The 27,813-nt window shown below is 42.0% G+C and overlaps 1 protein-coding gene across 2 annotated transcripts; it reads right to left on the reverse strand.

Moving 5' to 3' along the window:
• Positions 1-2,914: 2,914 nt before the first annotated feature.
• si:ch211-39i22.1 (serine-aspartate repeat-containing protein I) lies at positions 2,915-27,479 on the reverse strand. 2 transcript variants are annotated; one of them, XM_037108999.1, is made up of 12 exons: positions 27,199-27,479; positions 19,988-20,301; positions 19,039-19,264; positions 18,296-18,402; positions 17,975-18,122; positions 16,305-16,337; positions 14,629-14,712; positions 11,906-11,932; positions 11,310-11,330; positions 8,334-8,450; positions 6,495-6,554; positions 2,915-6,392 (listed from the first exon to the last, which is right to left on the reverse strand). In XM_037108999.1, exons 1-12 carry the CDS (start codon positions 27,260-27,262, stop codon positions 6,364-6,366), a joined length of 1,230 nt encoding a protein of 409 aa, XP_036964894.1. In that variant the 5' UTR covers positions 27,263-27,479; the 3' UTR covers positions 2,915-6,363. The 2 variants fall into 2 exon arrangements, with proteins under 2 accessions (XP_036964894.1, XP_036964893.1); XM_037108998.1 differs by having other exon boundaries at positions 19,988-20,319.
• Positions 27,480-27,813: the final 334 nt, after the last annotated feature.

The raw sequence follows: 27,813 nt of genomic DNA on the forward strand, positions 1-27,813 counted from the left end.
CAGAGTCTAAAATGCTGACGCTTTGGGAATGTGACCGACCCAGCCAACAAATTCAAAGTGTCAGTGTTTGACACGTTAGGAATGAAACTCAAAAGTCAACTCTGTTACAAAGTCGACCTTCAATGCCCTCCTTTCATTTTCTGTTATATTTGGTGAATTTATTGAATTGGTGAATGGTGAACACATTAATTCATTAAACCAATAACTAATTTCTTTATTAATTTATTGAAATGGGCAGTTTCAGTTCTGTATAAAAGAGAGTCATCAGGGATCTGTTTACATGAAACTTTTACCTGCAGAAAAGTTGCTGTTGTTCGTCCCCACAAACCGTTCAGTGATGAAAAACTTGCTATTCATTGATATTTCAAATAAGGTGATTACACCTTACGATAGACTGTGACTGGGAGGAGGATGGCATCTGAAGTCTATGCAAATGTCCTCGTCTTTAATACACTGAGCTGATGGAATGAGTTCTGTCACCTGATAAAAAGCAAAACTTCAACCGCATGATTATTGCCCACATGTCTCATCACCATCACAGAGGCGAGTCATGATCAGTGAGTCATCCCCAGCATCTTCAGGATGTATCGGTTCTCACAGTGGCTCCGACTTTCATCTATAAACAGAATGTGAGAGTAGCGACAGGTGACAACCCCCCTGAGGTGAACCTGCGCGTGATCTATCTATGACCATGTGTTAGCCTACATATCTTTGAAAAGCTGAACTGAACTGATCTTTCAGGTTTTGCCCTGTTTTAACTACTCCTCAAAGGACAACGTCACGGCAATGTCAGGGCCACTGGCCTGTAGCTATCTGGGACCTTTGGGTGCTGTTGCTCTCAGCAACAGGAATCACAACAGACTGTTTACATCATTTTGGAATGCTCCACCAGCTGAGTCACGACGTAGAGATATAATTAAAAACGGGGATGCAGTCGCTCGGCGCAGCAGGTGAGCAAGGCAGCTCCCAGTTTTATCAAGGCCAGGGCTCGTCTTGTGGCATTTAAGTTTTAACCGCAGCACGTTCATCAAAAGCAGAAACAGGGCACGAGTTGGAAATGTGATATCGTTAAACATAGGGAACTGCTTATTACTGTTTAAAACCACTCATTCCCAGCCTCAGTGGCTTGTGAGCGTTTATTGCCAGGCAATCACGCTCCAGAAAAATTGTAGGATCTCTTGTTATTATCAACTGTTTTTCATACTCGCGCCACGGCTGACATTTGTGCAGGAGCTCAGTCAATAAAGGGCCCTTGTGATCCCAGCGCAACAGAGGAACTGAGAGGCAAGTTTGACCTGTTTTTTTAAGTCATAAACAAAGGAGAGAAAACAATTTAGGCCGCGCGTAGAAAATGGATGACTAGAATTGTTGTCCTTCCTTGTCTCTCGGGGCTTCTACATAATAATGTTTTACGCCTGAGCAAAACTCAGACCATATTCACACGGCAGCCATCTTCCTCAGAATGAAGCTCAAACGTCCTGCTGCTGTCTTCCAGGTTAGAAGTCGTATAAACGCGGGAAATATGACAAATCTTTATTATTTCACCGCCTCCTGGTGAGTTTGTCGAACAAGATGTAGATTTATTAAGCCTGTGTTAACCACAGACCTTATTTCATGCGTTAAACCAAAAACCTATCCAGGAAACCCCTTAGAGACGAGGGGAGGGGATTTCTGGGTTTTAGGACTCATTACTCCACCACTTATTACTATCAGCAGATGCTTGCTTTTATCCTGTGGTCCATTATTAAGTTTCAGTTTTGGGCACTCCTGCTCAAGAACTGCCATCACTGGTGTCTGTGAGCTGTACGCATGTGTCCACATTGGGCCATTTCAATGGATTTTATAATTCTGACGAGTCAAAAAGCAAAGAGTTGGAGTAACTAAATAAAACGTCGTCATGCAGTTGTGTTTTGTCATCTTTTTTGGGAACCATCTTGCGTCCCTAAGAGTTTTGTGACCACATGGGGGCCCCCTGATCCCCAAGTTTTGGGATCACTGGTTTAAACAAGAACAGAACAGAAACAGTAGGTTGACACACATACTGCTTTCAACCAGTTAAAACATCAAACTGTTGCTGTCATGTTACAGAAAAACAACAGCGACCCTGTACCACTTTTACTTGTAATGCAGTCACACCAGGATAAAGGTACTTTCGCTGAGGTGAATGATCTGAGGGCCTCTTTTACCTCTGGTATTTTTACGAGTACATTTCAGACACCGACACAGCTGAGCTTTCTAATTTCAACCACGAAAGATAATTTTGTCTGATTCACTTGGAACCAAATCAAATCCATTACTGAGTCAATCGCACGCCACAGAAGCCCAGTTTAATTAGAAGGCTTACAGTTGGTGTGGGTGTAATCGCTGCCGCATATGAAATGGATACTTGAGCAGGAATTTTGTGTGTGTGTGTGTGTGAGTGTGTGTGGACGTCTGGCAAGAAAAAAAGGTTCCCACATCGCACCTCTGAGTGCTTCAGGTGTATCTTTATAGTCCTGTCACTATAAATCACTCACGACGTTTATGAAGCTACGTGCATGAGCTTCCTTCTATAAATACCTGAAATATCAAGCATTTTAAGTCTTGCGGTCTGTCTTACGGGGCCTGTTTGTTCCCTCAGCTTTCCAACGGCTTGCCGGCTCTACCCGAAGTCACAAAATACTCAATTGTGTATATATTTGACACACACCTTACTGTGAAGATGCCAGCATTTAAATATCATTCTTTAAAATCAGTGAAGCAGCAAAAGTAGATCTACTGTGACAGAGCTTTCTTAACATTTCGGTGAGTTAAATAACTTAATTTCATGTTTGAAATCATAGTGAAAAAAAAACACACGCACGCACGCACACATACACACATACACACATACACACAAGCCAAATATATCTGAGAGAGAAATAAAACACAGAAATGTCCCACGAAAACTGTTTAATTGACTCCTCAAACATTATTTACACAATTCCAGAAGAACAACACAAGTGCCAGATGACAAAAAAACTGAAGAAGACAGTTCCTATACAAAAAAAACACAGAATATTTAAATAAAAGCTAACAGTCACTAGTTGAAATTTAAAATAAATGAATTGCCTAAATATGGTGTAATGAATCAAGATGTATACAGGATAGGAAAGTGCTTCTCCCATAGAGATTGTGTTATTAAAATCACCTGCAAAACATCTCCGCTTGTGTCAATCTGTCTGTCTGATGATTTGTTCTTTGTTTTCCTCTCTGGAATATTCAAGAGGTGACATTTAAGGCAGGACTGGTCAGCTCAATGATTGATGCCCACTAGCATTGTCTGGCAAGTGCACTTCAGGACCCAATGAGTCTACGATTTCCTCGTTTTTTTTACATTCTGGTTTGGATGCTGAAGCTCCGATCGTTTGTGTTCACAAGGAATCTGACTGGCTCAACCTAAAAGTAGAGTGGAACATAACGCTCAAAACAGGCAGCAGGCCCCGTTCCATTTTTGTTTTGTTGTTGTTTCGGTCTCCTTAACATTAAATCAGTCCCCAGGGAGGTTTGTGAATATGCACAGCAGGACAGCTGAGCGCTTTATTCGATTTCCCTTTGGACTTATTTAAGTGCACGAAGCGGGCGGGTACTGCATCGAAAGGAGGATTCTCCGTTTTGAAGGCATCCGTGGCTGTATCGCAAAGCTTGTACTGTTATTTGACGGGTGTTTTGTGCATCATCATTCCAGGCAATTGTAGCTACGCAATAAAGCGATTCCAGACAGACTTTCATTTGTTTATGGAGGACCAAAACAAAATCAAAAATAATTAAATGGCTCGATAAACGAATTAAGATGCCATTAAATGGCACCAGAAAACATAATGTAGGTAATAATTAATTTATCAGATGTGACAAAAATTGATATTGATTGAATTTGTTTACTTTTGTATTTGTATTTTGTATTTTGTTATTTTGTATTTGTTTTTCATTTGATTTATTAATATATTCATTTTTAAATGGATTCATTTATATTTTTCTCTATTTTCGTTTTACATTTCTATGAATTTTTGCTTCACTGTGCATAAATTATTAAATAAAATGGAATGTTAAATGAGAACGTATATAAATAGGTGAATTGATGTGGAGGTAAACAAATACAGAAGCAAATTAAAACAACAGAATTGGAATTTAAATTAATCAATGCCTACATTTATTTCATTTATCGTGTTTTTTGCACATTTATGGCATTACACTTGCTGAGCCATGTATTTGCTTTTGATTTTGGCAGTTTCAGTCCTCTGTACTTGTTGTTCAGAAACTCAGTCCATCACAGGTTACAGGATAAGAAGGCATTTTAAACAGAGCTTTGACCCGGCGTCCAGCCCACAGTTTATACAGTAGGATTAATCAATATGACATGTGACATCACAGATTATTAATATTTCTCATCTTGAGGCTAGGCTGTTCGCAACAGTCTCTGTCCTGTATTGCAGCTATATGGTGCTTTACAAGTAACACAGTTTAGATGAACTGCAGCACTATGCAACCTCTATAACCCTATTTCAAAGTTTAAAGGGAGCAGAGCAAGTACAAAAACTGCAAGGCAACAAAAAAGACATTCAGAAGTTAATATTTTTTGTGCTACAGCGGCAAAAAAGAGAAAACTGTTGGGCTTTTTTTTTTGTTGTTGTTGTTGTTGTTTTGAATGCTGTAGCGCGGATTCTGAAGGCATTTCACAACCATAATCACAAAATACCACAGCAAACAAGTCGACAAAAAGGACTATCAATGTCAGCTCTGAGGCACCACCGCTAAATGTAAAATTCATATAAAAAATCACAGGTGACTGGAAATATGAATGGTACAAAAACACTGTGACAGCAACTGGCTTGCTCAGCTGAAGAGACACACGACGAGGAGAGTCAGGAATGATATATTGGCTTAAAAAAGTTACCGGAAATAAAACAGCAACAGCAAATGTGGACATGATATACAGCAGCTGTTACAATTATGTACAATAATGTACAGTACTCACATGTCGAGCGGTTCAAGGTGAGGCTTACCAACAGTTATGAATTCAATATATTCCTTAATTTTTTGCTCTCATACATTTTGACAAATTCGTCTGACATCTTTTTTTACTTTTATTCGTTTCTCTTCCAGCTCTCTTCCCTGTGTGTCTGTAGATTGGCCAAGCCAGGCTGCGACAGTAAAAGGCACTATAGAGGAGAAATTACTGCATCACAACTAGACTGACACACACTACATCAGAACATCTGTCTAATACATTTCTACATCACCGTTTTTTGTTTTTTTTTTTAAATTCGTTTCGTCCATGTCAGCTGAACGTTCGTCGGCTGAGAGAAACGGGGTCGGACTAGACTTCACCTCAACGCACTCTTCTAAAAGACATCATACTGTCGAATAAACAGATTTTGTTGTAAAATGTTTAATTTACATTATTTTGTGTTTAATTGGAAAATTTCATCGAAGTGGTAGTCACCCAACAGGATTTAAATCTAAGCCCCTTCACCGATCAAAAAAAACACACAAACACACACAACCGTACAGTGACATTAATCGGCCCACTGAACAGGCATCGGGCCGCGGAACAGCGTCCCCAGAACCCCTAGGTTTACATTTGTCCCGGCCCGAGTCCAGGAAATACAGTGGTAGTTACAGAAACCCCCTGTTATCCGTCTGTCCCGCATTTGCGCTGCAGGAAAATTACAATGAAAAAAGGACAAATGCGCTTCACTAAACAATGCCAGTGGAACTCATAAATCATATGGGGTGGCTCAAAGGATGACGAGATATGAGAGGAAAAAAAAAATCCATTCTTATGAATTCAGTACAAAGTTAAACGTCTACAACATCAATATCTGTCACTGGTTTATATTCACACTGAATTACTAGAGCTGGATAGAAGCCATACGAATGAAATTAAAAAAAGTAGTTCTATAATTTAGCCATCTCATGGTCACACGTCATTGTGAGATTTAATCTCTTAAAACAGGTTGTCAGATTTGGTTTAAAGTACAAAGTTTGACTGATTATTTTCATAAATTCCTATGTCGTGACAATCATAAAAGCCCTAAGGTTCACATATATCTACTTGCTTTTTCTGTTCTAAATCATTTTCCCCCCACATATATGCACACACACACACACTCACACACACGCACACGGATAAACACACATACGCACACACAAACATACGGACACACACACACACACACACACACACACAGGCTCACACAGACCACTCAATCAGACAGAAACACACACACAGCCCTACTCTGGGGCCTCACAGTAATTTAGCTCTACAGGAGTTCGAGCCGAACAGTGAGATTGCCACTCTGCTTGCCTGCAGTTGGTCCAGGCAGTCATGTGATCATTGCTGGTCTAGGAGGAGGGCAACAGGTTGCTAAGGACTGTGGAAAAGAAAGAAAGAAGAAAATACAGTGTTAAAATCAAGAGCACTGAACGCGTTTTATCTGCATTTTGCGCATGCTTATGCGTGTGCGTTTGCTCACCCTGGGGATCTCCCTCAGCCTTTGCCGCATCGGCTTTGCGTGCAGCTTCTGGATCGGCTTCTAAGTGAGACAAAAAACAAAAAGGAAAGACAAAATGAAACAGGCGAGCCATTGCATGTCAGTTTAGATTTTGATAACTGACAATAAATGAAGCATGAGAGTAAAAACACCGAGGGAGTGTTTCATGTTTCTTGACTCCGACTCATCACCACCATGAACATTTTTCATTTCTTATTCTTGACTGTTGAGGGGGGAATCTTAGATTTTCATAAACACTAGCTGACCTGTCCATGAATAAGATGAATGCGTCTTTAAAATTGATGTTTGTTTAAATTCAATACACTGAAAAAAAAATCTATTAAGATAAACCCTCACAGCATAATCCTTATTCTCAATCTGACGTTTGCCCCACATGGCCTGGGCCTATTGTTCATGTTGACTGTAAATGAAAACTTTGCTGATTTGGTGGTATTGGTATGCAGGACGTGTGTGTGAGTTGAGTGTAATTGACAACACTTTTCCAAGGGATAGAGCTGAGTCTGCTGTGTCTCAAAGAACAATCGCTGACTTCCAAAAGCCACACACACACACACACACACACACACACACACACACACACACACACACACACACACACACACACACACACACACACACACACACACAGACACACACAGGCCTTACCTATCTCGCACTTGAGCCTGGCTAATGCAAAGTGTAGCTACAGATGCTAGTGGCTTGAGATTGCATCTGGGTGCTCTGCCGCTGTGTCACTATTTTGGGCTACAGCAGCCATTTTAATTTGACTGACGGCGAATGCAAACTCTGAGGTCTTTGCCAATTTAACAGCATAAACCAGAAATACTGTACGTTACTGTGAACTGATTACATGGCTGTGGCAAAAATGAGCCGCTATATTTTAATAGTTGTTTGTGCTTAATATAATTAATATTGATCATTCTCTACGTGCCAAAAGAAGTAGAGGGTTATATTGTAGACCCATGTTAAAGGTGCAATATGTAAGAATTGAACGCGCAGCTAGCGGCTCGGACTGGGAGCTCGGCAGGTGTTGGCATTTACACCGCTAGCACAGGCGCTTCAGACCAGGATGGGATTGGGGCTAGCTGGTTAGCATGCTAACTTCCGTAGATAATACAAAGACACCATATTGTTAAAACCGTTCTGTCTGCACATTCTGTTGATAATTAAAGCTCCTTTTGATATTTTCAACCTAAACTGAATTGAACTGAATTAAAATTAACACCATTCTAAAAGCAGGTGTTTTATGCTGCTGCCATGATCATCAAGACTCTTTTCTCATTTGTTTCAATCTACAAGACCAATCTGCATACCTCACTTACTCAGTAAAGTCATCGACTCACCTGTAATGTAAACTTACATGTACTGACTGGCCACATCCCACGGTTTAGCATTTTTACACTTTTTGCAGATGGCCTGAAGCCACAGATCTCCTATTTTAATTTGGTAAAGTAAAGCAAATTGCCAACTGTGGGATTTTTTAATTTATTTACTGCAGCAGTGTTTAGGCACAGTGCCACCAAGTTCTTCGATTTGGTGCTCTGACACTGACTACGCTTGTTCTCACCCATAATGGGGTGTGTTTGCTCCATTGACAGGAATGTGATGTATGCCTGCTCTCATCTACAGAAACTCAAACAAAATCTTGACTTGTGGGTCATTGTCGAAGACAACTAAGGTCTAAAGAAACCCCTTGTGTAGGTGCTGCAGCCAGGTCAATATCACACCTTAAGAACAGCAGTAATGTTTCACGTTGTTTAGCTTTTTTTTAGTTTGTTATTCAGTCAGCAAGATAATTACCCTGTCTGTTGCTGAAGCAGAGTTTCTTCTTCTGATAGGTGAAGTATCCGGCGACTGCACCCACTGCAGCCACGCCGATAGTGCTCAGGATGGCTGCTATAGAGCCGGAGCCAGCCTCTGTAGGAAACAAACAAATAAAATAATTGGTACAGGCTGATCGCAGCTGCCAATGCATTCGTCAGTATCATCTGAAAATACCCATTTGAACTCTGAACACATTAGTATGAGCATGTTCTGCGATGACAATGTGACTGCACTGTGTAACACCTACTTATGGAGATTGCAACGTTCAGTTTCACCCCCGAGTGCCATTTTGCATTTAAAATGACGAATGGCAATTCAGCAGCAAGGCTCAATGATGCGTCAATGTGTGTGTGTGTGTGTGTGCGCGCGTGTGTGAGAGAGAGAGACAGAGAGATGCATTGCCTTGTTCCGGCATTTTCCGATCCACTTCCCTCGCCTGTCCTATAATTTAGATGCCTAAAAGCATGAACCTGTCTGCACCTGTAACCCAGGTACTATGACATCACCGATCAGAATAGTTTTCATGCTGTGTCACACCAAACAACAAATACCTCTCACAGCCTATTAAAGGCACACAAACAAATACACATATACAACCTACGGTACAGTGCCACGTGGCTGTGAAATCTATAAATCCTTCCTACATTAGAAATACTCCCCAAAAAGTCATTCATTCACATTCGTATTGAATGTAAATGAGTGTTATTAGCAAACTACAGTATTGTGCACATGTAACGTGATATAAGACAGTAATACAAGTGCAAATATCATAAAATCAATCACTTTGTACGTAAATGTAATGTTTGACATTTGATATCGACAGTAAATAGATTCAATGGCTATCCATAACCTATATATTATAGGACAAAATCATATCAATATTTACAGAATATGTTTTGCTGCTAAAGTCCCAATCAATTACTCTAATCTAGTAAGTAGTTAAGGGAAGATTACAGACTAGATTGGTAACACCTCATTTCACAGATCCACACATTCTATGGCAAACAGGTGGTGATTCTTAGTAGTGGTGATTGGAATTTCTTTGAATTAATTTCCAGTTACCACAATAATTACCTCTAAATATATCAAAATAACCCAAAGGGCATTTAATATAACAATATTCAGTATTTTTATTGAAAAGAAAAATTTGTCAACCTGTTAAATGAAGTGTAACCACTAGATGATAAGGCAGAGCATACTTGGCTGACTTCTGACTGTTTACTGTCACTGCAGTGGTTTCAATCAATGCAAAGTAATAATGACATGATAAGCTCAAGTGACAATAGAGAGGTAGCTGGAGGCAGGAGGGGGTGTTTGGCTGTTATGAATGAGTCACTAAGGTAAACCCACAAGAAAGATTTATAGAGTAAACCGGCTGGTTAACAAAGTTATAAGTCGAAAAATAAAGCAGGGAGTGGTGTGAGTCAGAGAACTTGTGTGACTCAGTATAAATTATAAAGTGTGAATGAGTCAGTGACATTAGCTGGAATTAAATGGGAGACGGTAGTGAGTCAGTGCATGGAAGTGGAGGTGGGCGTACACATGTTTCAACATGCATGTGCCCAAAGAAAAACCCACGACATGGAGACACCAGTTTGTCTGGTGTAGAAATGTCGCATTATCACACACGCATACATACAACAGAGATAAACTGACAGACAGGATGCACCATGGGAAGAAAAGTCTATGGGAACTATATGTGGTCAGCAGCCACAACCCCTATCACATGTCTGCGTGTTACAGGGCTGGGAGGTCAGAGGTCAGACAAGCTGAAGTGGAGTTTTTCCAGTGGAGCAGGAAGTACTCTGTGCTCATTACACACTTTAAAAATACTCTGTTAAAAGTAAAAGTCCTGCATTGAAATTTGTACATGAGTAAAAGTTTCCAAATATAATTAAGGAATACTTAAAAGTAAAAGTATTCAATGCAGTAAAATGGGTTTGTGAATGTTGCTCTATCATATATTATCTCAGTGGATGATTATTGCTGATGCTTTACTGTGAAAGCAGGTTTCATGTCATAGATGGATATAATCTAAATGAGAGTGCTGTTATTGCTGCCTAATCGCCTCAGCTTTCCTCACATGTAGGCACCAGTTTCTGAACAGCGGTCCACTGGGGAAGCGCTATACTCCTTTAACACGGCCTCACCCATTATACATGGATTAAAAAACAAACAATCACAATCTAAAAGCAGAACCAGCAATATGACCTTTTATACCCACACATTCTTCTTCCCCCTTGGAACCTTCATTACCCACAACGCAACTTCGCTACTGAGTGATATCACTAGAGGAACCTCATCAGATTACATGCAGCTTCCTCTGGAGCCACAAAAGGTTTTAAACTACTTTTTGCCACATACGCAGTCATACTATAAGACCAGTTAATGTACTTTAACCTGTAAAATGTTGGACACCCTTTAAGTAATGTGCTTGTATAAGAATTATCACTTAACTATGTCACTGTAATTGTATTATGACATAGAATTACATACTTATTTCTGTGGAATTGTTTTTGAAATACCACAGTATGAGCTTGGCTTTCAGTTTTCATGCAGTCAAACCCAAACTGACGCATGATTTTTAACACTTAAACACAGGCAGTCGTAACATGCAAAACTGAGAGGTATGTTGACAATCAAGTCCTACTAACCTTCCCTATAATACACATGGTGTCTTAAAACTTCCATTCATTGCCATTTAGAGGCACCACCACTGGCCTCCTTTGCATCAACTTGTCATTTACAAAGTTAGATCAAAGCTTGAGGGAAAGTTCGACCGTAGAAAGAAAAAAAAAAAGATTGTAATATGTCATGCGTCAGCAGCTGCAGACACATGCCTGCCCTGGGCTCTTTGCGTAACAGGAGGCAATAGGGGAATGCTTATGTTGCAATGCATGTGTGGGTGCTTTAATGTGTTCAAAACACAAAGAGAGAGGAAGGATAGCTCACCTTTGGCTTCAGTTTGGTCTTCTGTAAACGAACAGAAGACATTCAGTTAGCAACATTATACAAACAGGCTCAACAATCATGCATTAGGGCTGCAGCGGTTCACAAACACCTTTGGAATGGCTTTGGTTAAGATGATGGATCTGCATGTCAACAATACGAATGACCAAATGTGCCACAAGTATCTGTTTATTTAAATAAGCACAGACATGCACCTGTCACTCTGACGCATCTGCGTTCCAGTTTGAGAATCAGAAATAGAAGTTACTTCCGCTGCAGAAGAGCATCAGAAGTAGCGCCTCCAACAGATGTGGCATGACTACACATGAGAATTCAGTGTACAATACTGTAAAAGAAGGCCAGTTTTTAAACTTGCTTCAACTGAAACAATAGAAGAGAAGTGCTTTCCGCTGAGTCTTGTATCCTGTTTTTATTGTCAGTGGCATGCCAGTAATATCCTGTGTGTTTCACCGAGATTTGGGACAGTGCAAGTCTGACTGCTGCTGCTTGAGCTGAAAATCTACCACTATATCTGACTGTGATTTGGACAGATGCGATGATTTTTGTTTGTGTTACGCATATTCTGAAAAATGTCTCACCTGATCCTTTGGCCTCACCGACATGTGCTAAAAAAGAGAAAGAAAGAAGGTGATTAAAGGAGGATGAAAAGAAAAAGGCATCCCGAGTTGAAATGTGTTACACAAACAGGGCTGAGTCAGACAACTTGCAGTCAGTTACTACATACAAACTACATGGCAGTTAGTAACGTTGTCCATTAGATTATGAAAACAACGCAATCTGATCTAAATGCTCTTTAAATATTTCAAAATCCATCAGTGAAAATGTTGCAAATTTTAGCAGAACAAAAAGGGCTTCAAACTAAAGTGTCCTGTATGTTTTCTGCAACATGTGGATGCTGTTTCTTCAATCAAACGCCACATGAAGGACTTCACACTCGTGACGCGAAACGAACACCTAAATGCTCGTCTTCCATTTTCAAAGTAAATAAAAAGGCACTGAAATGTTATCCGTAAATATAATAATAATAAAAAAAAATTAAACAAATGTTATTGACCTTGAAACTCAAATAGCAAAGGTGGTGTTTGCAGACAAAGTGTGGAAGTATTTGAGTTAAAAGAGCATCGGTTATCATGGAAAACTGCCATTCATTAGGGACGTAATAAAAAAATGGAACCAGCTAATCCTCGACGACATAACTACAGTCTAATTAAACAGTCAAACAGTAATTGACTGAGAGGGCAGAGAAGAAGAGAAGAGTGAGATTATCCTCTCTGCGTTAGTCCACAACAACGCAGGCATAAAGAGCTCTCGAGTTTCTGTCCTAACTAGACACACACACACACACACACACACACACACACACACACACACACACACACACACACACACACACACACACACACACGCTAACTCTACATGATGTTCAGAACATGCATGGGGAAGCTTTCACCAAAGAGATAAAATAGAGAGAAACACACCCTCTGTGTCTCTGTGTCTCTTTGATGGTTGATTTCGATATGCAAAAGAACCCTCTTATCTCAGTTCCCTCTGCCTGTTTGTATATGCCTGTGACATCATGGCCGCCCTCTACCTGCTTCAACTCGACAAAGCTGATAATGACAGAGCACTAAAGAAGAGTGCCTTTCACTAGATCATAATGATTATACCGACCTAGATGAATCAGTCGGAGAATAAAGGGTAAAAGCTTAGAGGAGTTGGTTCGGATAAATCAGCATTGAAACGCTGCTGTCAAATTGCTCTGCGGCTGGCTGATTAAACTTTTTTCATGAGCTGGGGGGCAAATGGAGTCAATTGGTTCTCTTGTAATGGGAACAAAGCTCAATAAATTAGAACAGCATTGTCGCAGTATACAGATCCACCAGAAGAACGTGTTTATGAGACACTGTCTTGAGGTGGCCTCACCCTACCTACAGTTTACAGTAACAGATAGTGGTGTTGCAAAGCCACATTTTAAAGGTGAAATATGTTGGAATTTTAGTCGAAAACATAGATGTGTCGTGTTGCAGCGATATCTACTGATGCTATCCAGCTAGCCCCTTTGCGCAGCAAGGGAACGGCAGCTTCATTTAGCAGCAGTAAGCGGTTTCTCTACTGATATGCTTCCGTCTATTTATTTGGAGTATAATTCTCACAGGTGGCCAATTATTACACATCACACCTTTGGCTAATGAGACTGAGTCCCAACAGGAAGGGCAAAGACAGAAGCAGGAAAAACTCATGGTGGCAGGAAATGCTCGGTGGTGAGATGAGATGTGAGATGTTAGCTCGACGCTCAAATACGCACAGGTTCAGTGAGCTAAATCATTTTAACTTTACAATTTAATTATACAGTCATTCATTTTAGAATTTAAAAAGAAACTGGACTGAGCGAAACAAAATTGCAGTGCAGGCCAGCAAGCACAAAGGCCCCCTTGAACCCTCCGTGTTAGAGAAGATGTTATTTCGAGAATGGAGATGCTGTTGATTCCACGGAAATTCGGTTGCTACGATAAACAAGCTAATCTCACTGTTCCACGGAGTTTCTGATGGTATGCGGAGTGATAAAAAATGGCATTCGTGAGATTGTAAGACAGTAACATTCCACTAAATATGACTATTGCTTCATCATTGTCTGTTTTTGTTGCTAACTCTGTACCCAAATGTCCTTACGTGTATTTGGTAACCCTTTGCGTTAAGGTCCTTGGAATAAGCATGAGCTAACAGGTGTAAGTCTTTATAAGATGCTTATTGACATTAATTAGGCTGTATTAACATTAATAACAGTATCATAAACATGTTCATTGAAACATAGCACACATTTATAAGCACTTAAAAGTCTGTAGACCGCTGAAGAATGTTCAGTTGAAACCTAATGAGTTTCTTATACTCATTTATAATCCAATACAAACATATTTATTGATTTTAACATATTGTGTCATTGTTAAAACTTTTATAAATAGTTAAGATCCTCCAATATGCACTCATAGAGTTGAGTATTGAATATCTTTATGCTCAGAAGCTCAGGACACTTTGCACATGTGGTGGAAATTTGTATGTATTATGGTTCTTGTCCTCGGGCGGGGTAAATGTGTATCATACCCAGCTCTACAAAACAGCCTCTATTATGACTTATAACATATAACATATACGTATAACAGCAGCAATAGCAGAAGACTGAAAATAAACCCAGGCTACTGCATTAAGCACTAACACTATGATGCATCCCTACTTACTTGGGACATTATTGGTTCATGGGTTACAACAATAAAATCATCTGTAATTGTTCAAAACAGTTACAAACCCCGAGCATTGCGGCTGTCCCCTGAGTCTGGCTGGGTGTCCGCTGCAGGAACTTCAAGAGCATCACCCAAGTCAAAGCCTGCACCTGAAAAAATAATTAGATATCATTGGTGACAGATATTGGATATGAGTCTCTGTGGGGAAATTCACCTCTCAAGGTCCCACCCAAGCGGGATATCTTCCAGATGTTCCCCAAATACATGTCGTCCCCAACACACTATACATTCTACATCATAAATTATTTTGCGATAATATGAACCATCGTGGAAGCACTCCCTCACTTCATGCCCTGCAGAGGTGTCCTCGATAAGAACTCTGAAACACTATCTGCAGGGTGTGACACTGATCTCCTGAACTCGTCTTGTCAGGAACAATACGTTACCGTGACTATATTCATTTGGGGAAAACCCAAGTGACTTATACAACATGTGTGAGTCAGTTTTATCGGCCGGGCTGGGCGAGGTAGAATCTGAGAATTTTTCAGGCTGAGGCACAATTATCCAGTGACCTATTCTTTCACCACAAAAAAAAAAAAAGGAGTGTGAGAGTAAAGCCCCATTTGTCACAGATGAGCACATGGATGTTAAGTAATGAAACCGTCTCTCGAGCCAAGTTTTACACCGATACTCTCAACTGTGCCTCCCCTCATGCCTCTCTGGCCTTTCCATTAGTCTCATCACCTTCACCTCTCCACTCGTCTCTCTTTATCTCTTTCCTTTTTTTGTTTCTACACCTCATTTCACCTTTCTCCCCTCTCCTCTCTCCATCCCTCCTTCCATTGCTCAACTCTTTACCTTGTTAAACCACAAGAGAAAATGTTCCCTCGCCTATTATCATCACATGAAAGAAACCTTCCATAGCAACCATTTCCTTAACACACAACAGCAAACCTCCCTTTCTTAGCTGTTAGCTCGGCTGGAGAAGCAAATAACTAGTCGAACATAAAATGACATAGTGAAGGTAAAGAAGACGCACAATAACACTCCTTTGGAGGGGACACGCCGAAATAAGATCAGCGTAAAGGGAAAGAGCAAGAATTCAAGCATGAGAATGACGAGACAGTGAAAAAACAATGTGTGAAAAGATAAATAATAGAGCATGACACTTCCAAAGTCAAACCATACCACACCTCATTTAGGAGGTAAACTTGTGTGGGCCAAAATCAACCTCATAACCATCCTAAGTGATTATATGTTCCAGCGGAAAGGCACATCTGCCTTCCATTAATGTGACAGTAAAATAGGGAGTCTGAGCAAAATGATACATGGCATCCAATAAAAGAAGGACATGTACAGTTTTTCAAAATAACTGATAACACAACATGATGACACAAAATAATTTCATGGAGTCAGAGATCTGATGTGTTTCGAAAAACTGCAGTATGTTCAGAGTCTGAGGGGAAAGACACGACAGAATTGGGTGTAAAGGCTCACATGCGATCTTCAATCATGACTGCAAATGTCATTGTTGTTCCTGCAATAAACCGTTTTTTAATGCTGTTGTCCTGATGTGCCGCTGTATAGTCAAAAGAGCTGGTGAGTCATACTCATGAGCAATTACTCACCTTTAGTGATTTGTTTAGCTGTGGTTGAGGTTTAGAAAATGTGGCTGAGCAATTTGTTTCAAATGACAGTGGAGAGAAGAGTACATTTAAAAAAGTAAACAATAATTTTTTACCTGCATTCAATTCAGGAGCGGAGTCCACTTTAACTGTTGAAAAAGACAAAGAGCAACATTGTGATTTGATGAAAAACAATCTAAAATCGACCTTTGTAATTGGACGAGGCTGGAGAGCATTACAGCTGTAGAAAACCTTTCAGTTCCTTTGATCCTTAATACAAAATTTAAAAGCAGAATTGTTCTTTTCTCAAAAGGAAATTGTGCTTTCACAATTTTATTATTCATATGAAGCCTCTCTTGTGCTACAGTCACAGATAGTCCCAGGTACATATTTCTGGTGTCACCTTGATCGAAGTCCCAAATGAGCTGAGCGAAATGAAATTAAAAAAAGCACCCGGTACCAAAAGTGAGTCCAGTCTTGTCAAGTTGAGTCAGCATTGATTATGATGATATTAGGTGTTTTCTTACATGTAAATGAGAAATGAGGAAGTTGCATACTGACAACAATGCACTGCACTCAATAGAGCCACAGTGACTATGCATTTTTGGAGACTAACGCAGAAGTTAGCATCCTTCTGCAAAAAGCCTATTGTATTTTTTTATTGTATTTTGGTTTAATGATGAAAATATGCTCTGTGGAAAACACAAGCTGACAGATGAACACCACTTTTACAATAAAAAGCTAACGTTGCGGCCACATGACATTAACATCATCAAGCCAAGATATAATAGTTTGCAACTGAAATCCGCCACCTAGAGAGTAGGCTAGATGAGTCTCCCTGTTTGGCATAATGACATTTAATATAATTTAACAACTTCCCTGCTGGAAAAAAACAGCATAGACCAGCACCAAAACACAGCATAATGTTGTATTTTCGTGCCGGTCTGTGCTGGTTTTTCCAGCAGGGTTCTGTTGTCCTAATTAGCCACTTGTTAGCAACCACTTTAGAAATCGAACGTGGGGCATTTACAAATCTTGTGTTAACAACAGACCTTATTTCAGGCATGTATCCAAAAACATGTTTAAAAAGAACCCCCGGGACTTTAGGAGGAGGGAACCTCAGTAGCCGGGTTGCATTTTCAGACTGAGGAATGTTTGTGACCACTATTTTGCTTGTGTTCACATGATTGGAACAGACTTGTTCATTGACATATCCAAGGCAGCTTGTCAAAACATCGCAAACTAGCGTAACTAGCAAGCTACGGGGCAGTTACTGTCTGTGTAGTCAGTTGGCGCATGATACGTGTGTTTTCGGCCGGAGGCCCGAGGGGAACGTGTGGGAATTTTCTGTCTTCATGCAATTTTCTCCAATCCTGAGACCCCTATAGCTTGAAGGCATGACATACTTTGCATATAAGAGAGTGAAGCCACTTAAGGCTGCTGCTACCGTGTCACAGCATGACATGTCAGTTTCGACATAACGTAGCAGAACAAAGGGGCAGAACGTTTCGTTTTTACAAACAAGTCGGTGCAGTTTCCCCATGTAAAGGACACATGCTGAAGAGCTGAGCTCATCTATAGATGCAAGTGTTCATCGTTCTCTACAATTCCTCTATATGTTTGTGTACTTTTGACATACTGTACATGCTACTACAAGTTAACCAGTCGGTCCGAAATGCCTCAGCATGTGGCAGTAAGTTCTTATCCTGTCTTGCGGCACTATACTGTATTAGGGGGTAATGAGGAAAGAAACATGGATACAACAGACATGTATGTAAATTCTTACTTTCAGGCTCAACAACATCTGGGTCTACTTTTTCTTCGGCGGTTTCTGCTTCTGTGTCTTCTGCGTCGGCAGCAGGTGCAGTTACTTCCTCTGTATCATCTGCGGCAGCTGGATCCATCTCTGGTGGTGTGCTGTCATCTGGTCCACTCTATTAAAAATGTATGATATTGCAATTAAACATATAGAGAGGAAACATTAATGTCTCGTTAGCGTCGCAGCTGCTGAACGGTGCCAGCGTTAAACACATGTTGGATTACGGCGTATCTGTCAGAGCAGGTGTGAATATGATGACACTGAAGACTTTCTGAAACTCCTACGGACCTCCTCTGGAGCAGCTGCTGCGTCAGTGTCTGAGGTGGGTTCCTCCTCTCCGGCAGCTGCTGGTTTATCAGCCTCTGGCTCAGTGGCCTCCGGAGCAGCTGAAGGCTCTGGGCAGGAGAGTGAAACAGAGGGGAGCGCAAGCATTAGATCACCGATGTGTTTTCATCGCCCGTTCATCCAACATGTTTTGGCATGGGCCGTGTCGTGGCTTGTGTTACGGCACAGTTCAATGCAAGGGTGCAAGTGAAACCAGAGAGGTTGGGAAAGTGCTTTGCCACACCTTGGCACGCTGTCAAGGTGAATATAGAGAGCATGTACAGGAACGCGTGGGACTGGAAGTTTGAGGAATAAATGCAGAAAGGCCTTCTCTGTAAAACTTGGCAGATTTGTTCTTACTACTAGAATTACCGTTGCTTCTCTATAATGCATTTGCCCTGCTGGAGAGGGAGACTAAGGAATAATAAAAGGAAAAGCAGGAGTTACATGTCAAATTGAATCTGCACACTATTTTTATGCTCCAGGTTGCTGTGCTAAGAGAGGAGATTTGATTGATCGAAACATTGCCCGGCAACAGTGATCATCAAAAAAAAAAAAAAAAAAAAATCATTTCAGGAGCAAAGAACAGCGCAGATTCTACTTTCAGTCAGTGCAGGACTTCAGGTTACAGTAGCACACGGAACGTTAATTCAATATCACTTCAATTTCTAATGCGCATATTTGAACATCTGGTGCTGCTGGAGTACCTTCATCTACGTCCCCGTCGGCAGCAGCATCCTGATCCGCGTCCACGTCTGCGGCAGTCTCTGGTTCAGAGGTCCCGGGTTCAGTAGCCTCTGGTTCTCCCTCTTCGGCTGCGGTATCCTCTGGTTCTGGTTCTGGGTCTGCGGGCGCTGGCGTCTCAGCTTCTGTGTCTCCATCCACAGCATCTGGTTCAGCAGAGGGCTCAGGATCACCGCCCGCTGGTGTTTCCTGTGTTTAACACGAGATATACATCTCTTGAAATAACATTCACATAAAGAGATTGTCCAGGAAGAACAAATCTGTAAACATCCGTCGCTAAGAGGGATTTGTTATCGGCCAACCCTTTCTTTCTTGTACAAAACACCCCTGATCTGCACAAAGCTCTACCACAAACAACTAGCATAAACATTAGATCAACAAGGTCAGCGACAAAGAGTTGCCATTAGATTTCAAGCCAATAAAATTATGCTTCTTATAAGGCAAGACCCAACCAGCTAGATAGCTAGCTTGATTTAGCTAGATTTTTCAGGTCTTGGATCATCAAATGATAAAGATGTAGACCTAGATTTATGAAGACCTTTACGGAGCTTGACTAGAAAAGGGTTGTACGTAGCCACAGTACTGTGAAATACTGAATAATTCTGGTGGACCACACCTGGACAGAGCTGCTGAGTTTATGGATCAATATTAGTGCTGCTGTTTTCAGAGGGCCCACCCTCTTTGCTATGCCGGACAAGGGTTTGGAGTTTAGAGTGAGAACGAGGGCTATAGACACCCTTCACACTATATTTACCATTACGTAATTCACCAATACATTCCTTGGATCTGAAATTAAGATACTTTTTAGGTTTCTGTTTGCTGAGACCAGCTGATACAAAATCAGACACACACACAGTCACTTCTCCACCAGACACTGAAACCTATCCTGACTCAAAGAGACTGACAAGTTACCTCATCGGCGTCCGATGCTGCATCCTCTGGAGCCGGGGTTGCATCATCTGATTCTGGGGCTGTATCATCTGATTCAGGGGCTGCATCATCTGATTCTGGGGCTGCATCATCTGCTTCAGGGGCTGTATCATCTGCTTCAGGGGCTGCATCATCTGATTCTGGGGCTGCATCATCTGCTTCAGGGGCTGTATCATCTGCTTCAGGGGCTGCATCATCCGATTCTGGGGCTGCGTCATCCGATTCTGGGGCTGCGTCATCCGATGCTGGGGCTGCGTCGTCTGTTGCGGCTGCGTCGTCTGTTGCGGCTGCGTCGTCTGTTGCGGCTGCGTCATCTACACGGAGAGGTGTCGAGACAGAAAGTTATAGATTAATGAAGCAAAAAAAGCACGGTGACACACTGATTATCGGGACATTTCAATTTCAAAAGCTGTGGTCCAACTTTGGTGACATTTCGGTGCATGACTTTCACCAGGAAAATAGTTTGAAAATGAAAAGTGATCATAGCAATGGGGATTTAGGAATCATATTCCCCACATGTGCTAGGACGGCATAAATACCAAACATCTTTATCCTTTACTACATAACACTCTCATCTTTATCATGTGTGAAGCTTGAAGAGTAAATCCCTCTGTGCAGTGACAATTTAATGTGTAATTCCTATAGAATGAATGCCTAAAGCCCTGAAGGCCAAACTGCATTCTCAAAAAGACACATTTCTTAGCAACATTTGTTACTTTTGTGACATTTCAACTTCGAGATGAGGGTAAAAATAGGCTATCCTGAAACCTGGTGGTTCAATATATATTACGCAACTAACGGGGCCCATCGCAACTATCATTTTCCATCCAAAACAAAGAAAGGAGGCCGACCTGGCAACCCAAAATCACCATATCCTTCAAACAGACTACACTGACCATTTATTGTGTCACAAACATGCAGAAATATGGCAAGTCTAACCTAAAGCAGAATGTTAAAGACTGGTAGTGATTAGTTTAACCATTCATGGTTCATGGTGATGAAAAACGGGATGCCTAAATCCATCTGTTGCCATTTAAAAAAACCCCCATCAAAATCATCCGTCTGAGTGGTCGTTAAGATGTTGTGGACTCAACACTTTTTTTCGAACACGACTATCACCACTGACACAAACACGCGGAACCTCGCCCTGATCTGATTGGCGCCTGATGTTAACGCTCCAGCCACAACTGGATGACAGACACATAGATCACATCTGACCCGCCTCAACAACACATGATGTCGCGGCCGGAGACCTGGCATCGCGACTCCGTGCTAATGAGAAAATACAAAGAGCGTGTCTCTGTCACTCTGTGGCGAGATGAGGGCGGCGTGTTTGAGCCGGTGCTGTGAGATTCCCCTGCTGCACGTGAGACGCTGAAGCAGCAAACTGTGCTCTGACTTGATCGCTCTCTGCCCTGCTGATTTCAGCAGCGCCCCAATGCTGGTTCATCTGGGCCGCGCCTCTATCTAAATACAAGTCTCAACCATTAACTAAGAGATAGAACCATCTGGAAATTATGGTTTGAGCGGTGCTGGGCTTCCCTCAAGAAAACTGTGTTTAGAACCGATTGAAGATACAGGAGGGCAAGGGCACGACTGGAAAAGCGACAGACACGACGCTCCTCCTGAATTCTTCTTTTTTTGCAGTCGCTCGCTGCCAGGCGAGTTTTCCAATGAAGGATCACTGCTCCTGCCAAGCGAGATCGTATCAGAGTCAGTGAAGCCTTGAGGCAGCGCGGCACGAACGCATCTGAAGTATTTCCATCACACCGTAAATTTTCTGGAGCCGAGCAGCACTGGTGACACCCTGGCCCCCTTCACACACACACATACACACAAATTCATACGCAACAAAAATAACAACAAAAAAAATAACATACACTCACTCATGCACAGAAACGTGACTCTGAAACGGGCAGACACTCACGCACAGGTGCATGGTTACTGACGGTGGTAAAAAAAACAATCATTCATTGTCGTTACAGTGAACGTCACCGTTCCAGTGAAGTGCCCGGGATAAACATTAATCAGAGCCCTCAGTGCTATTTCATTTTTTTCTTAACAAACAGCAATCAGGGCCATATAAAGTGTGTATGTGTGAGTCCAGGTGTGGTATGTGTGTGTGTTTCTGTCACACCCTCTTGCGTGTTCTCATGCACAGCGAATGTGGAAATGAGTGGGCACATTTTTTCATGGCATTGTGCTTACAGTACATTTACGTGTGTGTGTGTGTGTGTGTGTGTGTGTGTGTGTGTGTGTGTGTGTGTGTGTCTGTGAGAGAGAGAGGGTCCCATTCAAACTCTCTCTCTCTCTCGCAACTCCATAGAACATTCTGTTCCCATCTATCAGTTTGCCACTTCCTCCTCTAACTACCTCCGTTACAAACACACCCCTATACATCCCCCCCACCCGCCAACACACACACACTCACACACGTGCGTGCGTGCGTACAAACTCGTAAAAACACCTTCTCCTCCCCTTTCAGGCCGAAACATACAAACAACCACATGTTCTCACACACGTAAAGCGAGCCAAGTTCGCAGCTCACTCTCACACTTGGCATAAAGCGCCGTCCTGTTTTGTGTTAGTGCAGCAGTGAAACAAATTGTTGCACATCCAAAACTTCTCTCCCTCCCTCCTTCAGCTTCCTAACTTTAAGTCTCTCTCTCTCTCCCCACTTTCCTCCCTCGTTCTCTCCCTCTTCCCAACTCTTAGCTCTCTTTGTTTCTCAGCCACTGCTCTCCCTGGAGGCTGATGAGTCATCTGAGTGTCTCTGACATGGCTGCACGCTATTGTATGAGACTGTACAGCATGTGCAGAGTTAAAACGGCAAAAAGGTCCCCAGAGGAGGGCTCTTAAGTCGAAACCAGTTTACGCATGTGGGAAAGCATCATGCCGTTGGTTACATTGTGTTCTTTTTTGAAAGAAGTCAAGTGGCTTGATGGATCAATAGATGCGCTCCTCGGCAACTTTATTAGTCATCTGCACGACTGAATTTCAGCCAGTGCGACAGCTCTTCCACATCAGTTCATCTTAAACTCCTTTGGACGTGTGAATCAAAACTAGACTCTACTATCTCTGTGAAGGTCAAATTTATGACTGTGCTGTTGGGTGAGGTTTTATAGGTATACCTCACAAATTGGCTGCTAAGAGTAGATATCACGCTATCTTTATAAGGTGTTGAATCGTAAAAAAAACAAGCTCTTTTCACTTTCATGCTGAGAGTTAGATAAGGGGATTGATACCACTCTTGTGTCTTTTGTGTGAATATGAAGGTTGAGCCAAGAGCACATTAGTTTAGTTTGGATAAAGTCTGAAAACAGGGAGAAACAGCTAGCCTGGCCCTGTTTAGAACTCACCACTCCATGTTTTATATATTATGAGATGTTATGTTATATATGTTGATGTCAATGCAAGCATCCTGTCATTTTTTTTATTCAGTTTTTGTACTAAATAAAAACAATTAGATGTATTCTTCATGCTAATTTAACCAGCTGCTAATGTAGCTTCTGGGAAAAGGAAGCAAATAGGCATGTTTCCCATAATGACATGCTATGCTAATTCCTTCTGATCTGAATTTCATCTTTTACCTATATGTGCGCATGAAACTGTGAACAGAATAGACAAACATATTCTAAACATATTCTAATATTTTAACCTAAAAGGTTCAATATTGTGAGAAATGGCCAGAATTTGAATGTAGCTCCAAAACTATAGGGGGAAACATAAACACTCACAGCTGCTTAGTATACTCTTTGCTAACTTTGGCTTCAGCTACTAACTGCCGTTAGCATGTAGATTAGGATGCAAAGTGGCCGTGTTAGCTGACTAAAGTCAGAGTCACAGCTGTCAACAGGGTCTGTCAACCAGTCTCCAAGTAAACGTGGCTGGATGTCAGACTGGGATGGAGGCGATTTACAGCAACTGTGACAAGGATAATGACTCCAGGGACGAGAGGAGAGGGTTGGTGGACACAAGAGAGGCTGAAAACAGCAGAGGCGTGAGAAAGAACAGTGTGTAGAGCCAAAATTTTTACACCTTACTCTGCTAATTGAGGATCTATTTGAACTGTTTCATTTCTGTCGAGTTTGAATGAAGTGTGTTTTAAGAGTAGTTAACAAGGCAATTCATTTTTAGTTCAGTAAAAGAGAGAAGAGAGAGACATTGTGCGGTTGTATTTTCCTGTGAAGTAAGTATCTCCTGCCTTGACATTTTGTTTTGTTAAAAGACTTGCTTATTTACCGCTTTCACATCGCCCAACTGTATCTACAGGGGCTTTTGGACTATCGCCTCCAAGGGTACAAAGTAATTAACTAGCTAGCTGGTTATCATGCTTACTTCAGTAGACATAGACATTCAACCTCAAAATTGTCATAGATGATATTACATAATTTTTTGAATGTTTGAAACAAAAATCCTGGCTGAAGAAATGAAATTTCTTTATACTGTTATAACAAATCTAGCATTAAACGAGGCGTGAAACCTTTTTTAGCGGCATGTTCTCATGCTATTCAGTCTACAGCAGATATCATGAGTGTAGCTTTAACCTGTAAAACGAAAATCTTCCTGAGATTGAAAATTCCTTTTTGTGCTGAGAACAGATGACAATCATGAGGAACATTACTTTATATTCCCCTTATTGTTACGCTTGAGGAAGCAGAACTTTGAAATCACATGCAGACAATTGTCATTGTGTATAATAGATACACCCCTGACAATTTGTGCTTCTGTATGAACAGTCACGTGTTAACTAATTACCACTTTTCAGCAAGCTACACTGTCTATGTGAGCTACTATGACAACGGCCAATACAGCATGAGAGCTGGCCTTGGAGCATTAAATGTATCATGTTTCGCACACTTCATGGAAGTTTTAGGGCTGTGCCTGATATCTGCTGGTGATCCAACAGGTGACATATGATAGAAGTGTTTTCTTTAGCACCTGATACCGCTTTCCTCTATTCTCATGAGACAAATCATTTAACATTAAAAGGGAATTCCCTTTCATTTTTTTTCGGTCACATTCACCTTTTGTTTTAGGAGATTATGGAAGAGACAGGGAAGTAAAGTCACTTCACTTTTTGTTATGTAACACAGACAGAGAACTGCACGGTCCGCATTACATAAATTCAGGTCTGAGGTGTGTTATTATCAATGCGAAAAAGAGAGGAACACTTTTGTTTCCTGCCGTGAGATTGTGTTTGAGGTGCCTGTTTTGTGTGCGGTTGAATGACTAATAATGCGTGTACATGCATGCGCGTGTAACCGCCAAGCCAGCCTCCCCCCCACCCACCCACCCGCCTCCATGTAACACTACACCAGAAACTGAGTGTGTTTGTGTGTCAGGTGATACAACAGCCCCTCCAACAGCATATTGTTCTGTCAGGTATGGCTCTATTGTGTGTTTGTAGGACAGAAAGTGCTGTTTACCCCAATCATGCACACCTTAAAACTGCCCCCATGGGTGAGTGGAGAGGGAAAGTGAGAGTGTGTGTGTGTGTGTGTGTGTGTGTGTGTGTGTGTGTGTGTGTGTGTGTGTGTGTGTGTGTTTGTGCTGTACTGATCCATCATAAGAGTGATTTATGTGCTGGTAGTTGAAGGTGTAAACAGAGGCAAGTCTGTACACACATCACACGGTCTCGTTCTGTTGCTTTTATCTACACACACTCACATTAATGAAGCACTCCCACATGTTCTGTACCTTAAGTTATAGCCCACACCCACCCCCACACACGCACACACACACTCACGCACGCACATACACACAAACAGATGCTGAGGGCCCTGGGGGAGAGGAAGGCGCTGAATCTAGTTGTGTGTGTTGGGTGTTGTCTACAGCTGGAGCTGGATCTAGTTACTGAGACACTCCCTGTCCTTCACTTCTATAGCTCTCTCCCTCTCTCTCTCTCTCTCTCTCACACACACACACACCATACTGTACATGATGAGGAGCACACATGACCTGACCTTTCATCTTTTTATTTTTTTCTTCTTCCAGTGCTATGAACTATGAACTGGCAGGCAGGCTCAATTCAAAACTTGGGAAAACTTTCCTGTACGTCCACCAGCATCCATTATTTGGGGCTCACAGCTGAGCAATTAAGAGACAGAAGTGTACGTGTGAAAGCAGGAAAAAGAAGAAGAAGAAGAAGAAGAAGGGAACATGTGCGTGTGATTGAGTGGGTGGCTCCACAGTTCCCTGCTAATGAAAAAGAAAAAAAAAAAGTGAACCGGTAGGGTGAGATTACCCCAGATCGCATCCCCCAGCGCACCAACGTTCAACTGAAAATTTGTTTGCATAATGATGATGTCGCTCGCTGTCGCCTCTATCACTTGTTTTCCCTCTCGATTTCCCTTTTATCTCCCTCCAACTTCTCCTCCACTTTTTCCCTCCGTGCCTCCTTTCTCCCTCTGACTTTTTATTGAGCGTTTGAACAATCTCAAATCATTGCATGCGCCTGAGGGAAGGGCAGGGGCCCATGGGCCAGCTGAAGAAGAGGGAGGAGGAGGAGGAGGAGGAGAGAGGAGAGAGCTCGTAATGAGGAATGAAGATATGGAGGAGGAAACAAAAAAAGGGAGATCTACAAAGAAAGAGGGGAGGAAAAGGCGATTGAAGGAGAGGAATAATACTTATGCAGGGACAATGGGTCCACCACACCCCTGTGGGCCCAAAAACTCATGTCCAAAAAAAAAAAAAGATATGGCCACATTACATGACACACCTATTTCACTGATAACGTCTGCGCTGAGGCAGAGGACATGAGCAATCAGGGCAGAGGAGACGGTGAGCCCGGGGATGCTTTATATTTTCTAATTTTTTTTATTCATTCGATCTGGACAGATTGCAGCGAAAAAAAGGTGAATTTAAATGAGATTCCGACAGACTGGCAGAGGAGCCTCAGACACACACACACACACACACACACACACACACACACACACACACACACACACACACACACACAGGCAGCAGACATGTATGGGTGAGTAATTAGGCAGACTGGCAGCAGGGGGAGAGGAGGGGGAGAGAGGTGAGAGACAGAAGGACATGAATGAGGGGAAAAATGAGACAGTGAGATGATGACAGACAGACAGACTGACAGACGGACAGACGAATAGACAGATAGATAGACAGATAGATAGACAGATAGATCTGGAGACAGGGGCTGAATTAATTGCAAAATAAATCACTACCTTGTGCCTTGGCGCTCGTAGCCAGCAGGCTTCCTAATAGCAGAATCCACAGGTATGACATCATGGGAACACGGTGTTCTGGCTGCGATTGAACCGGGGCTCAGTCTCCCTTCTCTCGGCCTCCAGACAGGACAATTAACCGGCGCGCGGCGGGTTCTTTCAGGTGGATCTGGAGGGCGTGTGCGTCGGTGTGCCGGTGCGTTCTCTGCGCGTCGGGATCTCAAACCGGTGGCGTCTCCAAGGTGCTGCTCAGATGCTCCGCTCGGTCCCTCTCCTTTTGTCTGGATTGGAAGAGAGAAGGTCCAGTCTTTATTAAGGTGGGCGGGTCTCCCAAATACAGGCAGGCAGGCAGGCAGGGCTGCGGAGGCATTACCTCCTCGACTAATCAGCATTTTCTTTCTTTCTTTCTTTTTTTTTCTAACCATTATCATTCCGATTGCGTGACTGTTGCCAACAATATGGATCGGCGTCGTCTTTTTTCTGTTTGTTGCAAGAGAGAAAAGCTTTGATATGTAGATACACATTATCTCTGTCCTTGAAGGCATCAGCAGCTTTTTTTTTTGTTCTCCAGACAGTGAGATTAAACAATAGAAACATGTGTGAACCTTTAACTCC

This window comes from Acanthopagrus latus, chromosome 9 (assembly GCF_904848185.1).
Source record: "Acanthopagrus latus isolate v.2019 chromosome 9, fAcaLat1.1, whole genome shotgun sequence".
In the NCBI taxonomy this organism is placed as follows: Eukaryota; Metazoa; Chordata; class Actinopteri; order Spariformes; family Sparidae; genus Acanthopagrus; species Acanthopagrus latus.